General features: G+C 44.6%; 1 protein-coding gene across 4 annotated transcripts in view; it reads right to left on the reverse strand.

Annotated features, from left to right (window-relative positions):
* DNAAF9 (dynein axonemal assembly factor 9) overlaps positions 1 to 15,830 on the reverse strand; it is a 127,419-nt gene extending 111,589 nt beyond the window's left edge. For 3 of the 4 annotated variants that reach the window (XM_045018739.1, XM_045018736.1, XM_045018735.1), the window contains exons 1-2: positions 15,662 to 15,830; positions 116 to 195 (exon numbers count right to left, since the gene is read on the reverse strand). In XM_045018739.1, coding sequence (XP_044874674.1) covers positions 116 to 195; positions 15,662 to 15,762 — 181 coding nt within the window. In that variant the 5' untranslated portion in view covers positions 15,763 to 15,830. The remainder of the gene's footprint in view (positions 1 to 115; positions 196 to 15,661) is intronic. The other variant, XM_045018737.1, reaches the window with a different exon arrangement.
* Between the last annotated feature and the right edge of the window lie 344 nt (positions 15,831 to 16,174).

Genomic DNA, 16,174 nt, shown 5'->3' on the forward strand with positions numbered 1-16,174 from the left:
ACTTTCCATCCTGCCATATTTCTCTATTCACAATCGTTTTCATGGCTCTTAACGGTCTAGTCCGTGCATTTCTTTAACATGTTGTTTACTCACTTTAACAGTTCAGAAAACTAACCTAAAATGCAGAGGATTCCATCAGGTTGAGATTTGCTGCTCTGTGTCAGGATACTTTGGATTTGTCGAAGACGGCTGCAACTGCAAGAGAAAGAGAGCCAATCCTTAGAGACAGTGCTTAAAAGGACTCAAGATTGGGCTGACCAAGGGTTGGTCTTCCTTTTAAAAAAAAAAAATTATAAATCTATTAGGTAAGGACATGAAATTTGACATGAATCCCCTTGTGACGGTGTACCCCATAAGGCTTTATGGAAATATGCTTATGAATGTATATATATTACATAACTGGAATACGTTTTATGCTACATATACCATGTAATATATCTCTGTAAAGGTTGTGATCTACTGAATCTATTCATCTTATTTGTACGCATGTGTCATTGTATTTGAAGTTATGAATATTGGCTGTATACTTGCTTGATTTCTAAGTAGCCTTAGTAAAGCATTTGGTCAGTTTCTTGAGAAAGGAATGTGCAAATTAAGTGCCCAATCAAGAAACACGTAAAGGACAATGAATCTTGGAAGGCTCCAATCCACATAAGTCTACCTGAGCACATTCAGGGTAGCATGTAAACAATGGCTGCTGCCTGTAAAAACTGAGTCATGCATGGACATGCGACTTGCCCAGGTGACTCCAAAACTCCATCTTGGAGCTGGACTTTGCATAGGACAGAGGAGGGGGTCTCCACTCACAAGAGAAAGTCTATTTAAACCCCTGGGAGACCCCTCCATTTTGTCTTCAGCTGGCTAAAGGGAAAGCCTCTCTACTCCCAAGGATACCTGAAAGAAACAGGAACAAAGGACACTAATTACTGGGGGTGTGAGCGATTGCTGGACCCAGACTAGAAGGAGACTAGTCTGTAAAAGGAAGCTTACTGGAACATCTTTGAGGGTGAGATTTTATTTGTATTCAGGTTTATTACTGTATTAGACATAGACTTGCATGTTCTATTTTATTTTACTTGATAATTCACTTTGTTCTGTCTGTTACTAGTTGGAACCACTTAAATCCTACTTTCTGTATTTAATAAAATCACTTTTTACTTATTTAACCCAGAGTATGTATTAATACCTGGGGGGGAGGGAGGCAAACAGCTGTGCATCTCTATCAGTGTTATAGAGGGTGGACAATTTATGAGTTTACCCTGTATAAGCTTTATACAGGGTAAAACGGATTTATTTGGGGTTTGGACCCCATTGGGAGTTGGGCATCTGAGTATTAAAGACTGGAACACTTCTCAAGTTGCTTTCAGTTAAGTCTGCAGCTTTGGGGCATGTGATTCAGACCCTGGGTCTGTGTTGGAGCAGACTGGCATGTCTGGCTCAGCAAGACAGGGTGCTGGAGTCTCAAGCTGGCAGGGAAAGCAGGAGCAGAAGTAGTCTTGGCACATCAGTTGGCAGTTCCCAAGGGGGTTTCTGTGATCCAACCTGTCACACCCCTCATTTCTTTTAAGTTTAAAGCTCTCATATCAAACAAAACAAAAAGTGAACTCCAGTCCCCATAATTTTATTTCTATGTTTTTTACACATACTCATTGTTATAGGGTTGTTTTGCTGATAAAGAAATAGGTTTGAGTTTCAAAATATCAAACGGATGATTATAAAGAAAGGTAATGGGAAAAGGAGAATAAAAGCTATTGATGACACCCTTGACACAGTCTTCTGATTTTTACATGTTTAGATCCAATAGCTAATTTATTCCCCAGGGCAAAAATTATTTCACTCCTTGTTCAGGAAAAATTCACATTTAACTTTAGTAAGCTCTTCCTTTTAAAGAGTTGGCAACAATACAAGGAACTGAAATTATGTATTAGCTGAATGTAGATTTTTAGAGTCAAAAGGATTATAGACAGAAACACCATCAGAAATCAAGAACACTGTCACAAGCACAAAGCACAGTTTATTTCTCCATGTTCAAGTGACAATAAATGCCTTCAATAAAAGGAAAACTTTTAATATTAAACAAAAAGAAATATATGTCTCCTCTTATTTACTTCTACAGTGCTATCATTCATGTAGCAACTACTCATTAAAGCAGAGGTGGTCAAACTACAGCCCATGGGCCACATCTGGCCCGCAGGACCCTCCTGCCCGGCCCCTGAGCTCCTGGCCCAGGACACTACCCCCTGACCCATCCGCTGCTGTTTCCCCTTCCCCGCAGCCTCAGCTCACCCCGCCACCAGTGCAATGCTCTGGGCGGCGGGGCTGCGAGCTTCCGGGGCAGCGCAGCTGCAGAGCCTGGCCTAACCTGGTGCTCTGTGCTGTGCGGTGGTGACGGCATGGCTGGCTCCAGCCGAGCGGCGCAGCTGTAGCGCCGCCAGCCACCAGTGCTCCAGGCAGCATGGTAAGGGGGCAGGGAGCAGGGGGGGGTTGCATAGAGGGCAGGGGAGTTTGGGGTGCTAGTCAGGGGCGGGGGTGTGGACAGGGGGCGGGGCAGTAAAATGGTGGGGAACCAGGGGGGTTGAATGAGGGCAGAGGTTGGGGGGGGGTATCAGGAATGAGAGGAGGGGTTGGATGGAGTGGCAGGGGGCAGTCAGGGACAGGGGTCCCGGAGGCAGTCATGGGACAGGGAGAAGGGGTGGTTAGATGGGGCAAGGGTCCCCGGGGGGCAGTCAGGAATGAGAGGAGGGATTGGATGGGGCAGCAGGGGACAGGGAGCTGGGGGGGGAGCAGGGGTCCCAGGGGGGCCATCAGGGAACGGGGGGGTTGGATGGGGCAGGAGTGCCGGGGGGAGGCGGATAGGGGGTAAGGGCTGGGCCACAACCCCCTCCCCTAACCAGCCCTCCATATAATTTCCAAAACCTGATGCAGCCTTCAGGCCAAAAAGTTTGCCCACACCTGCATTAAAGTTTTCCCTGAACTGATGTGAGAGGCTAGAGTCTGACAAGTATAAGTTACTAATATTTAAGGACAGATGTGATTGCTTTCACTGACCCAAAAAATATACAAAACTATTAGTACTATTTTCAAGTGCTTAGTAGCTGAAGTGGACTCCTTAGCCATATTAAATCTGGCTTAAGTTATAAAAATGCGTTTCTCCCAAGATGTACCTTTCAGGAAGAAAAAAAAAAGTGTTCACCGACTACACCTCAAGAAAGTACCTGCTTACAAAGCTGCACACAGAGAAAATAAGTATTTCTCCTAACAATTAAACAGCTATGTTATGACAATAGTTTTACAAAACGTCAAGAACCATAGTGATCCGAGTCACCTCCTTTCCCCCCCAAAACTGCTGTCTGCAACTTTGGAATTTTACTACCATGGCAACACTGGTAGGCAACTTAGTGTCTTCCTGTTTACCTAGCATCAGTGCAGTTCCAACAGCACTAGCAACAGTAGGAGGGTTAGCATAGATCAGCTAGCAGCATTTTTCAATCATGTCATCTAGACCTGTTCTGAGCAGAATTAGTCAATGTTGGTAAAAATATCTGCAGCAGCTCTACACTAGCATCCCTACCACTGCTAAAGTCTGAAAAGATTTGGATAGTTTATCTTAAAAAGGAGAAAAATAAGAAGGGACATGGTAAAAGTATAGTGAATAGCACAGACAAGGTAGATTATGAATGAAGGCTGATCTACACTACACAGTTACGTCGACCTAATTATGTCAGTGTGTACACTACAGCATTGCTCCCACCAATGTAAATGCCCTATTACACCGAAATAAGCCCTACGCCTCTTGTGGAGGTGCAGTTATGTTGGTGTGGTTAGGGAGACAAAGGGTATGTCTACACTTGCAGAGTTTCTGTGCTGCGAGTTTCATCGGTTGTGATAGGGAACCGGTGAAAGTAATTCACTGGTTTGTGCAGGGCTTTGGAGCTGTGCTCCAGCTCTGCCCCAGCTCCAGGCAAAAACCTTCAGCTCCACTGCTCCAGAGCTGCTCAGCGCTCCAGCTCCGGGCTCCACTCCAAAGCCCTGGGTTTGTGTACTCACTTAATTCCTAAGTCGTCAGAGTGTTTACATTAGCAGCACTTCCATCGCAGCGCTCTAGGGCAGCTATTCCACAGTGCAGCGCTCTCCATTTTGACGATGGGTCTTGTGGAAAGGGTGATCGTGGGGCATCCTGGATCCCTGCACAGCCTCTTCTCCCCAACCACTGATAAGCTCCAGCAGCTCAGGATTGCTCCAAGCAGGGGTCCATTTGCTCTGTGAAGCAGGCATTGTCACCTGGCCAGATAAGTGAGCACTTGTCAAGAGAACTGGAAGGGGAGTTTCAAAGTTCCCCGGGCTTTACAGGGGGAGGGGTGGATGTCTGTTTACCTGGCATCAGAGCAGGAGAGCTGCTAGCCAGAGTGGTCACCTAGGCATTGTGGGATATCCTCCGGAGGCTGAAAGTCGTGTAAACTGGGAGAACATGTCTTCACTTGCACATCGTCGCAAAAGCATCACTGGTAAGAGCTGCATGCCTCTTGTGGAGGTGGTTTTCTTTTTGCGGTGAAACTTCTGAGTTTCACCGAAAAGAGTCATTGGCAAGTGTAGACACTCCCGTGGTTTTTGCACAAAAAAGGGACTTTTTCCACTTTAAATGGCAAGTGTAGACCTGTCCTCAGTGTCTGTATAGACACTGCACTGCTGGCTGTCTTCTCAACTTCAGGGCAGGAGCTGTGAAACTGACAAGAAAGCAGGGAGTTAGAGTGCAGCTACCCCTCACTGGGGCCAGAAGCCTGGGCAGCTCTCCTGGGGGGGAGGACAAGAGCCAGGCTGTCTTGTCAATTTCAGGGCTAAGAGCAGTCAGGGAAGCCACCTGAGGCTTCTCGCCTCCCTCCTCCCAGCCGGAAGCAGGGGGAAAGCTGTCTAGGGATTCTTGGCCCTGCTGCCCCACTCTGGGCCAGGTAGCAGCTGTCTTGTCTTGCTGGAGATGGGGACCTCAGAAATTGTAGCTGTGAACTCTCACACATTACTTAAGAGCTGTTGAATATTAAAAGATTTCATTTCTCCCAAAAGGAGACTCAAAATCACTTTACCTTCAAATGCTCAACTTCTGTTCTCTTGAGTCTTGTAATATCATAATGTAACTAGTTCTCCAGTTACCAGAATATTCCATGCCAAACTAAACTGGAGTTTCTAATTTAAAAAAACACACTTCAGAAGAAAACCTTTCAGGCATTCGTTACATCATAAAGACACCAAAAAAAAAGGCCACAAACCTAGTTTTTTTTTCCATTTGCATGTCACCTTCAAAGAAATTATTTCCAATATCAAAACTGGTGAACCATGTTATGCTCATATGTCTATCTCTGAATGAATACTTTTAACATTTTAGAAAAATAGTTATTTAATAAGAATACCAAAGCTCTTGTAATCTCTACTACAGAACAAATTATAGATCCACTGAGACATTGGTGACTGGAGAAAGGGACATTGCTACTGAGCAGAATCACCAGAAGACAATATAATTGAGAACTGTCAGTTTTTCAGAATATCTGCTCACCTCTCCATCCATCTCTGCATCAGTTAAGCATTTTGGGGCACATTTGGATTGATTTAGTCTGACTGAAACTTGGCCTGAGCCACAAAGGGTATGGCTACACTTACAGCTGTACAGCGCTGGGAGTTACAGCTGTCTTCGTACAGCTGTGTAGGGAAAGCGCTGGTGTGTGGCCACACTCACAGCTACCAGCGCTGCAGTGTGGCCACATTTGCAGCATTTGCAGCGCTGTTGAGAGCGGTGCATTATGGGCAGCTATCCCAGCATTCAAGTGGCAGCAACGTGCTTTTCAAAAGAGGGGGGTGGGGTGGAGTGTGACAGGGAGCGGGGGAGAGAGCGTGAGTGGATTTTTGGAGCCGACACTGTGTGTCAGATTTTGCAAGGCAGGGAGCTGAACATTTCCTCGACCCCTCATTCACTCTTAACTGCAAATAGCCTGCAGACTAGATAAGCAGCTGCTCCAATGGACTCCCTTTCTCCTCCCCCCCGCTGTTTCTCTCCTCAAACAAACATTCATCCCCCTCCTGCCTCATTCACAGCAAGGTAGTGGGTTATCTCAATTGATTGTTCACAGTCAGTTACAGATTGATCACAGCAAACAAGAGCTGTGTTTGTTTTTTAGATAAGCAGCTCCCGGAGCCCCGAATTCACAACAAAACAAAGAGAGGCATCATAGCAAAACAAAGAGAGTAATTTAGTTAAAAGCATTCTGGGATATCTCCTAATACCCTGGAGGCCAACAACAGCACTGTTGTGTGGCCACACTTGACGAGCAGCACTGCATTGCCAGCGCTGCACTCGTTATACGCCAAGCAGACCAGGTGTACAGCCAGCGCTGCAGGCAGAGAGTTGCAGCTCTGGATGTGCCTTGCAGGTGTGGACAGTTACTAAGTTGCAGCGCTGTAAAGCCTCCACCAGCGCTGCAACTCTCCAGTGTAGCCAAGCCCACAGTTAAGCCGACCTAACTCCTGCTGTAGACAACACTAGGTCAACAGAAGAATTCTTCCATTGATTTAGCTACCACCGCATGGGGAGGTGAACTAACTACAGCCACTGGAGAGCTCCTCCTCTCACTGTAATGAGTGTCTACACTGAAGTGCTACGGTAGGACTACTGAAACCCAATACCAGTGCAGCATTGTGGGAAAAACCCACCCCCACATTGTGGGAAAAACAGCCACCTTCCTTATTACTCTTAATTGCATCCTGTATTCCTACATCTAATTTATTCGGTGCACTACACACAGACTTCCTTTTCCTGTTGTTTCCCAGTCCGATATTACTGATGAAACGGGCAGAAATAGAGTGCCATTAAAATGGATTCCCTGTTGAGGGTTGTAGACTAGTTTGCCATATGTCTGAGCCATAACCACAGCTGTGGTAAGTGGGTAAACGATATTATTCAGCAGATGTAACGGATGTAGTTCCATTGCTGTACTGAAGTGTTGCTTTGCGTATGCTTTGTTTCACATTGGCAAATGTTACACTCCTCCCACAGAAATGTTTGAGAATGCCTAACACATGGTGAAGCTTAATTTCATAGATGTCAGTGAACTGAAGAAACCAAAAGATCCACAGCACAATTATTCAAAATCTGCAAGCAACTAAAAGATTTATCTTCAGGAGCTTAAACAGATATTTGCTGTCAGTCTGGGAATAAGAGGTTTATTAAATGATGTGTTTCCTACTCACACACTGCACAACAACCATTTTTAAAAACTGAGTCCAAAGGGCTCTCCTATTGTTTTTAAAACAAACGTCACTCCTCAGCAGTTGCCAACAAAATGTATCCTGGCCTGCTGTTATTGCCATTGTAGCCATAGTCCTGACTCAAATATAAATAGCCAATTATGTTAAATCTGTACGAATTGTTGGCAATTTTGCAATACGACAAATGTTCACTTGGGAATAAAACATGCAATACGACAAATGTTCACTTGGGAATAAAATGTTCACTTTCAGACAGACTAGCAAGTAGCAGTGGTCTGGATATATACCACTGTTCTAACCTCAAACAATGACCGTTTCAAACTCAGCAGTGAGGATAAAAATTGATGATTTTTATATGGATTCTTGTTTAAGTTTTTTATATGTACACACATTTAGTTTTAAAAATAAACCTATTTAAAATTTAAAGATGACGACAACATTTATATGAGGCCTAAACTTCTTATAAAATGTAAAGTCATGTAAATTAAATAACAAAAATATTCAATCAGTACATGTTGGCTGCTGAAATTTAAAAGAAAGTCAAACCAGTAAACTAGAATTCACTAGCTAAACACCTGGAATCAGAATTTGTGGATGTACCCAGTCAGTTTTTGGACAGCAATAGTCACTTCTGCAGTGTCAAGAAAATATATTGGCAGAGGAGGGATAGCTCAGTGGCTTGAGCATTGCCCTGCTAAACCCAGGGTTGCGAGTTCAATCCTTAAGGGGGCCACTTAGGGATCTGGGGCAAAATCAGTACTTGGTCCTGCTAGTGAAGGCAGGGGGCTGGACTCCATGACCCTTCAGGGTCCCTTCCAGTTCTACGAGATAGGTATATCTCCATTAATTTATTTTAATGTATTTATTTTCCTCATTTCAGTTTATTGAAATTAGTTCAGTTCAAAGACTAGTTCAAGAAACTGACTGGGGTTGAAAAAGCAGGAAAGCATGTTTTCTTTTTCCAATGTATGAATAAAAACTAGGGGTGAGAGGATGAGATCTACTAGTTCTAAAAACTTAAAGGTGACTGATCAGAAATTCACTACTTCCCTCCTTGGTTTAAAAAGGGAGTTAGTTTTAAATGCAAAAAGCATGTTTTGATAAAAAAAATCCATATATATCCAGAACATTTAAGGCAATTGTACCTAACTAATTAAAAACAATTCTAAAATACTTGTGTATTTTTCACTGCATTCCAATGTCCATTCAAATGCAGCTTGACAAAAAGTATAAGTAAAAAATGTATCAGCTAATAAATAAGAAATGCATCATTCAACATTTTCTAACATAGTAAAACATGCAAAGACCTTAATAAATCTATGTTAAGCTATAATTGCTTAAATAAATAGTCTATCCTCCTGGTTAGGAAAACATCAAATTTTCTGCAAAGCTATATTTACTTGCAAATCGATAGGTTTTAATGGTTACCAATCAATGAGAATTAACCTTTAAGAAAAATACTAAAAAAGTACAAATGGAAACAAGATTAAAATAAATTAGGTAATTCATTTTTATTTAAATCAATCCACCCTGGGACTCAGTAATCAAAGTTTTTGGTTTTCAGAGTTACAAGGGCCTGACCATGAAAGAGCCAAATACCCTCAAAACTCACAAACTTCAAAAGGAGTTGTAAGTATTCAGCTTCTCTCAGGCTCATGCTGCACCTTTGTGAGTGAAAAAGTAAATGGCAATATTTTCTCCGAACTTTGTATATAGTTTATTTTCCTAATGAGCTCCAAAAAATAAATAATAATAATAATTCTGCCTGTCACACAAAGCAGATGAAATTGAAACTTTCCAGCTTTAATACATTACACGCCACATTAAGAGTTCAGTATCCAATGTCTTACTCATTCTGCAGAGCTGCACCGTTTCCCGTAGCCCCCATTGGCCTGGAGCAGCGAACCATGGACACTGGGAGCCGTGATCAGCCGAACCTGCAGACATGGCAGGTAAACAAACCGGCCCAGCCCGCCTGGGGCTTTCCCTGAACAAGCAACGGAACAAGTTTGGAAACCACAGTTTTAGAGGACCACATTCCATTCATTTTTTTGCTTTTTGTGTTCATGAGATTTAAGTCTGTTAGATTCATATTTTCCTTGCACTTTGTAATATTTGCTACTCCAGCTCTGTCTATACCACCTATTCCAAGTGTTTAATGAAGTTTTCAGCCCAAAAAAAAAAAAGTTGCTTGGGGCCCCCTCGGCAATTCAGCACATCTGACCACCACTACTGTTCTAAGAGTAAATGCACCAGCACTCAGAATTCTGTTTTACAATAGACCTACAGGGTTGGAAGGGCCTACCTCAAAATGGCATCTAGCCCAGTAGCTCTCAACCATGGTTATGACAAAGTCTTCTGGGGGTATGTCAACTCATCTAGATCAGAATTTCTCAACATGGGGGTTGTGAGGCCCCGAGGGGAGGAGGGGGTCACAGGATGGGTTTAGAAGGGTCACAATTGCAGAGCTGGCATTAAGAGGGTGGTAATCAGGGCAACTACCTGGGGGCCCACACTACAGGGGGCCCCATGAGGTGGGCAGCGGGGCTCGGACCTCAGTCTCCTGAAAGGGGTACAGTAGTCTGGAAAGGCTGAGAACCACTGATTTAGCACATCCCCCTATGCTGAGGTCATGTTTGTGTACTTGCATTTACACTAGACAGCTTTGCTTCTCTAATTCACCAGAAGAGCAGCAGCTGTAACCATTGAACCTGGAGCACAAACAGAGTTCAGGCCTGGCTTTCCCATTTAGATATGTGGGTAAAATTCTTTTGAGCCCTGTCTACACCACAGCTTCTACCGCTAATACCATCGATAGAGATGCACTCATGGTGAATTACAGTTGAAGTTTGTTAGTATATGTAAGACAATAGCCTCTCAGTTGTAGAAGCAGGGACTTAGGAATATCTCCCATATTGCAACCCCACACTGTCAAAGACTTCTCAGAGTCAGTTTAGCAGCCACATAATTCCTAACAACACAGTGACTACCAAAACAAATGCCTCCATCAAAAGTCTGTTTATCACTTTTGATATCCGAAGTACTGATAAAGGATGACACCTGGCTGCTCAAAGAATGGAATGTCCCCCACCCCCAACCTTCTCCTTAACTGGGGCCCAGAGAACACAAGAGTGTCAACGCCTGTAGGTTAGAATTAGGTTGCACCATCTGGTCCAAAACTACCCACATTAGTAGGACGTGGTACATCTGCAGACCTGAAAGTAACTGAGTTATTACTTTGAGGACTTTGGCCCAATGTTAGTGGCAGTTTGCCCATGCAAAAGCTGCACTTGCTGTTAGCAAAGTCATTGTTATTGCTTTGTGAAGGTGGACTACAGATATCGAATACAGTGTCCAGCACATGTGTTGGGCGTGGGCAAATCAAGAGTTGGAGCTACTAATACAAATGTCAGGCAGACATATTCTAACAGGTGCTTGTTTTTACTACAATCAAGAATCTCAATAATAATGGAAGGATTTAAGTACACGTGAAGCTTTTCCCCAGGTGCAGATAACAAGATAGCATATGCCAAGTGAGTATTACAACCAGAAAGGTTGCTCTTCTACCATGAGTGTCTACACTGAAGTGCTACGGTAGGACTACTGAAACCAATTTACAGAGCAGCCACTGGCCAGGCAAAACAAATTATTCTTATAGTTTGTACACAGGGAATGTAAAATATTATTTCTCTCACACACACAAATGTTGTTTCTGCAGTGATTCTTGGTGAAGTTTCTCTTGCTCCTAGGATAATTAATTCAGTCAGTGATTACAGAGACAAAGCCATGTCTTTATCTGTTACAACAGCAAAAGTCAAATGGTAATGGAAAATGACTTCTGAAGGCTGAACAGTAGCGTACATGTCATTTGAAGCAAAATAAATAGCAACTAAGTTTGTGATGCTACTTCTACAGTTTGGGCAATATACTATATTTGTGAATGGTCACTGAACACAAAGGGATAGCACCTTTCAGCAGCCCAGCACTGTTGTTCTGAACAAATGCAGTATTGGCTTATATGCATGGTTTTTCATCATGTACCAAAACAATGCATTCTTTACATTAAACTTTTTTTCTTACATAAACGGGTGATAATTAAGGGAAGATACAATATACTAAAGCAGGGATAATCTATTTTTTGTCAAGGTCCAAATTTCTTGGTCAAGGTATAGTCAAGGTCCAGATTCCAGAGAAGAAAATAATAAAAAAAATATAAAAGATTTTGGGGTCCATTCAAAAGCATCTGGCAGTCTAGATTTGGCCCACTGTCTGCCTATTAACTACCCCAGTATTAAACCCTGAACATAATTATACTAATGAAGGGAAGGTGCGAGATGGAGACAAAGCCGTGCAAAGGAAGCACACTGAAGAAATGGGTTAAGAAAATAATGTGGATCATTCAAAAAAAATCGCCACTTATCTGAACATCTGTTAATATATGGGTTCAATACCTTTCACTAAACTCACGGAGCTCTCTTGCTGGTACTCAGCCAGTGGTCCAACAGTAGATTGCCAGCTGAAAAAAAATGCAATCTCTCTGGCTCCTCCTACTGCAGCCCTCAAACACCAATCAATACTCTCATTCTGATGAACCATGTGTCATTTGCTAGCAGAAGTATCAGCCAATGAACCAAGACTGTTTTTGCCAACTGATGCATGGAAAAACCAGAGTGGAGGGCCGCGTGTGTGGGTGAATTGGACCAAGAGGAGAGGGTATGTGGGTGGGTAGTGTCCAGGTGAAGGTGGTTGGGACTCGGGGGGGGGCGGAGAATAGAGCTCAGCAGGGGTCCAAATGCTAGGGGAGTGGAGTAGGGATCCAGCTGAAGCTGTTTGGGGCTTGGTGGGGTGGGGATGCAGGTGGCTCACCAGGGTGGTCCAGGTGCAGGGGGAGTGGGGCTCATTGGAGGGGTTCTGAGTGCAGGGGGGGGGATGAGACTCGGTGGGAGGGTCTGGGTATGAAGGCATCTGGATGCACGGGGGTTGGGCGGATGGGGGAGTAGCTTCCTGTACAGTGATTCCTCCCCCTGCAGCTGAGGAGCGATGGGTGCAGGAAGCAGGGGGAAGTTTGCAGAGCTTCCTGCAGCTGGGAGAGAAATCGGGGAGAGGTTGTCTGATCCAGCCCCAGATGCCATGCAGGGGAAGAGGAAGTCCCACCCTCCCCAGCACAGCCAGGAATAGCAACTGAGACTGGCACAGGGTAGGAGCCATGAGCTGGGTCTTCCTCAGTCCCACCCCATGCCCCCCAGTGATTTACCTCTCTGCTGGCTGCCCTGGGCACCCAAAACACACTGCTGGGGAGGGTCGCATGACCGCTCTTGTGGCTTCCCTTTGCTTCCCCACCAGAAAGTCATTTTTCTACAGGTAAACAAAGAAATCTGCAGGGGACATAAATTCTACACATATGCAGTGGCGCAGAATTCCCCCAGAACTAACTACCCCAGTATAGTTAAGGCAATTAACCAAAAAAAAACAAAAACAAAAAAACCACACCCCTTTTGTGGACACAATACCACCTGTATGAAATTGCTTATAGAGATGTATAGTTTATTCTCCCTCCATATGGGAATAAGCTATATCTGGGCAAGGCACCTTTATACCAGTATAACAGCATGCATACTATGAGTTGTACCGGTGCAACAATTTCAGTTAAAACAAAACACCTCTAATCAAGCACTAGTACAAAAATCTGCACATAGACCAGGCCTTAGCTGAAAACAAACATATCCACTACCATGCTTCCCTCCTGCCTGAACGTTCTACATCTCTGGAAGAAGTGCTCAGCTAATTTTGTTAGTCCACTAGTTACATTAACCATCTCTAGTCCACAGGACAATGGTTTCAAATACTTTTGAGAGGCAACCCACTTAAAAAGTCATAAAACTTTTCAAAGTGAAACATACCCCTTTCAATGTGTTTTCAAAATGAGAGTGTCATATGCAACATATATATTGTCCTCCATAATATACATAAAGAACAGCACAATTATACCAATGCACAATGTAAACCTTCAGCAGGAATATGTCCTCAGCATCAAGAAATTTGGAGACAATTCCCTTAACCCCTCTACCCTCAACACACAGCCTCAGAAAAATTTCTGCAAAAACACGTCAGTGTACGCCTCAATGAATATTCAAAAAGGTATTATATGAAGGGCACTGAACATGAGGATTTTCCACTGAACGCTTATCTAAGATTTCCATATAAGAAAGCTACGAGACCTATTTAGAATTTTGCTTTAATAGTACCTCTATCTCTCGTCTAAATATTTCACCTGTCAATGGAACACCATGACAGGCTTATTGAAGATCAAAATGGAAGCACTTTAATAGATAGTGACTTTACATTTTTCCTTCCTCTGAAGTAGTAACTTGTATTACAAAGTACAAATCACCAGTGTTATCCTTGTGTGTAAAATAAAGTATATAGCTCTGCAATGGTTACACAAGGGTGGATAGATATTTATAATTCTATAACAAATAAATTTAACTTCTATTGTTAGCTGAGATTATTTTTTACCCAATGTTATCTTTCATATTTATGTGAAAACACATGCATTTTTTTAAATTAAATCTCGTTCTATCCTTCACAAAAACAAAATCTCATTAAGAACCAAGCAATACATCAATTTTTGAAACGACACACTTCTTGGAAGACTTCTTTTAGCAGTTAAGTGTTCAGTAAGTTTTATTCAAGACAATTTAAGATTATTTATTCCCTTTTCCTGATACAGTGCCCAGGATTTCAGTTATGAATGCCAATTTCCCAAGCACCCTACAGAAGTCCAGAAATTCTGAAGCACATGGAAGAGATCCAAGAAAAGTTATCTTGGGATGTTTCTCCCTGATGACATACTCTAATAATTTTCCATTTGAGTTTAGGGGAGCAGAACTGTTTTGTTTTATTTTTAAGTCACTTCTATTAACTACCCCAATTCTTATTGGCAGTCTGGGAGTATTCATTGCAAACAGACTTTTTTCCTCCCCATTTGAATTGAAACAGTTACAGTGCATGAAGTGAAACGGAATGCCAAAAAAAATTAGCAGATGACATTTGGCATGTTAGTGGGAGGAGTTACAGACGCTGGCTGGATATGCTAGGGGAGCTCAAGACTCACAGATGTTTCTAAGGAATCAGAAATTCTCCAGGCAGCACTGAAACAGGATCACATATTCCAAGGTCATTTGTTCCCCTGAGCAGAGAAGCTTCAACAGAAACCATTTTCTCTTTTAGTAAATGAAAATTAAACCATATGGACTCAAAAGAACACCATGTTATTTCAAAATTTACAATATATACTTTCCATTTTCAAACAAAAATGAAGCAGTATTAATTTTAAAACAACACCAACAGCTGAAGGACAAGCAGTTTCAAAGAATAAGATTCCCCTTTCTCCTCCCCATATCTCATGCCTAATTCAATTTCCCACTACACCAGGAAGAAGAATTTAACCTTCACACAACAGTTTTCTTAATACACTGCAAACAAACAGAAAGACCACCATTCTCTGAGCTAGCCTTGGAGGATTTAACACACAGGCATATACCCTTAAAGACCGACAGTCCTATTTTTGGCTACTTTACGCATTTGTTTAGAAAAAGAGGAAGACGTTACAAAAAAATACACATTTAGCCATTTTAAATTTTCACATCTCTGCAAAACATTTTGTGGTGGCATTTTGGACGTGGCATATGCTGGATGCCTGTTACTCTATTATCTACTTTATGCAGTTAACTACTGCCATATATTGCAGTTTTAATTATTCAGGGCCTCAGGCACCTCATCCTGTTCATGGTGCTTTATAATCAAACACTTTATAATAACAGCTCTGTTTTAACACACCCACGTGCTCTCTCTCAGCCAGGCAACTGGAATCGGGAAAGAAAAATGGGCAGAGCCCTAGCAACCCAACAACAGCAGGTCGCAAACCTAATGCCTACAAAGCCAGGGGAACCAGCACCCCTCCCCAGCGCACACCCATGTTCTCGCTGTCCGCACCCCATTTCAACCCCCCCCACCATGCCCACCACCCTTATCGCCCATCCCGCTACACCAACCCCAAGGCCCCCCCTTCTCACGGGCCACCCTGCCCTCCTAATCCCCTCCCCCAACCCCACACCCCAAGCCCCTACGACATCCCCCCTCGTTCCACCTAACCACCCCCAGGCCTATAATGGCCCCACCAGTCCCACCTAACCACCCCCACTCCACAGGCCCCCCAGGTTCCTGCCCCCCCATGCCTCTGCCCCCACCCGGTTCCAGCCCCCCCATGCCTCTGCCCCCCCCGGTCCTCCCACGCCACCGCCCCACGCCCCACATCCCCCCGAGGCAGATGCCCCGAACCCCCCAACACCCCTGCCCCGCCCCCTCAGCGCCCCACCCCCACGGCTCAGACCCCAGGCGAGGCCGTTACCTCACGACGGACTCGGCGCCGCCGCGGGGCCTGGAGCGGCCCCTCCGCAGAGCGGCGGAGGGCGGGGGAAGCAGCAGCGACGGCCTGGGCGCCAGCGCCATTGTGCGCGCGGGGAGGGTGCGGAGCGCAGGGGGCGCTGCGCGGAGCCGGGCTGGGGCCGCCTCGCCCCAGGAGTCTGCGAGGAGGCGGGGCGAGAGTCGGACCGCACCACCCCGCCCGCTCGCGGGGGGGGATCGCACGTCTGCTCTCCGCCCGCAGCCCGGATTGAGGAGACCCCGAGCAGGAACGAGGTCTCCCCGATACCGCCACCGCCTCCTCCCCGGCGCGGCCCTGCCTTGCGGAGTAACCGAGACACGTACACCCCCGCTACTGACAATGGTACCGCCCGGCAACAGCCAGGGTGAGGGGGACACACAAACCTGGCAGCTCCCCCCGCAAAACCCCCTAGCCCCGCCCCAGCTCCCCGTCACCTTCCTCAGCCCCCCAAAACACCCCCTAGCCCCGCCCCCGTCA

The sequence above is a fragment of the Mauremys mutica genome, chromosome 5, assembly GCF_020497125.1.
Source record: "Mauremys mutica isolate MM-2020 ecotype Southern chromosome 5, ASM2049712v1, whole genome shotgun sequence".
Taxonomy (NCBI): domain Eukaryota; kingdom Metazoa; phylum Chordata; order Testudines; family Geoemydidae; genus Mauremys; species Mauremys mutica.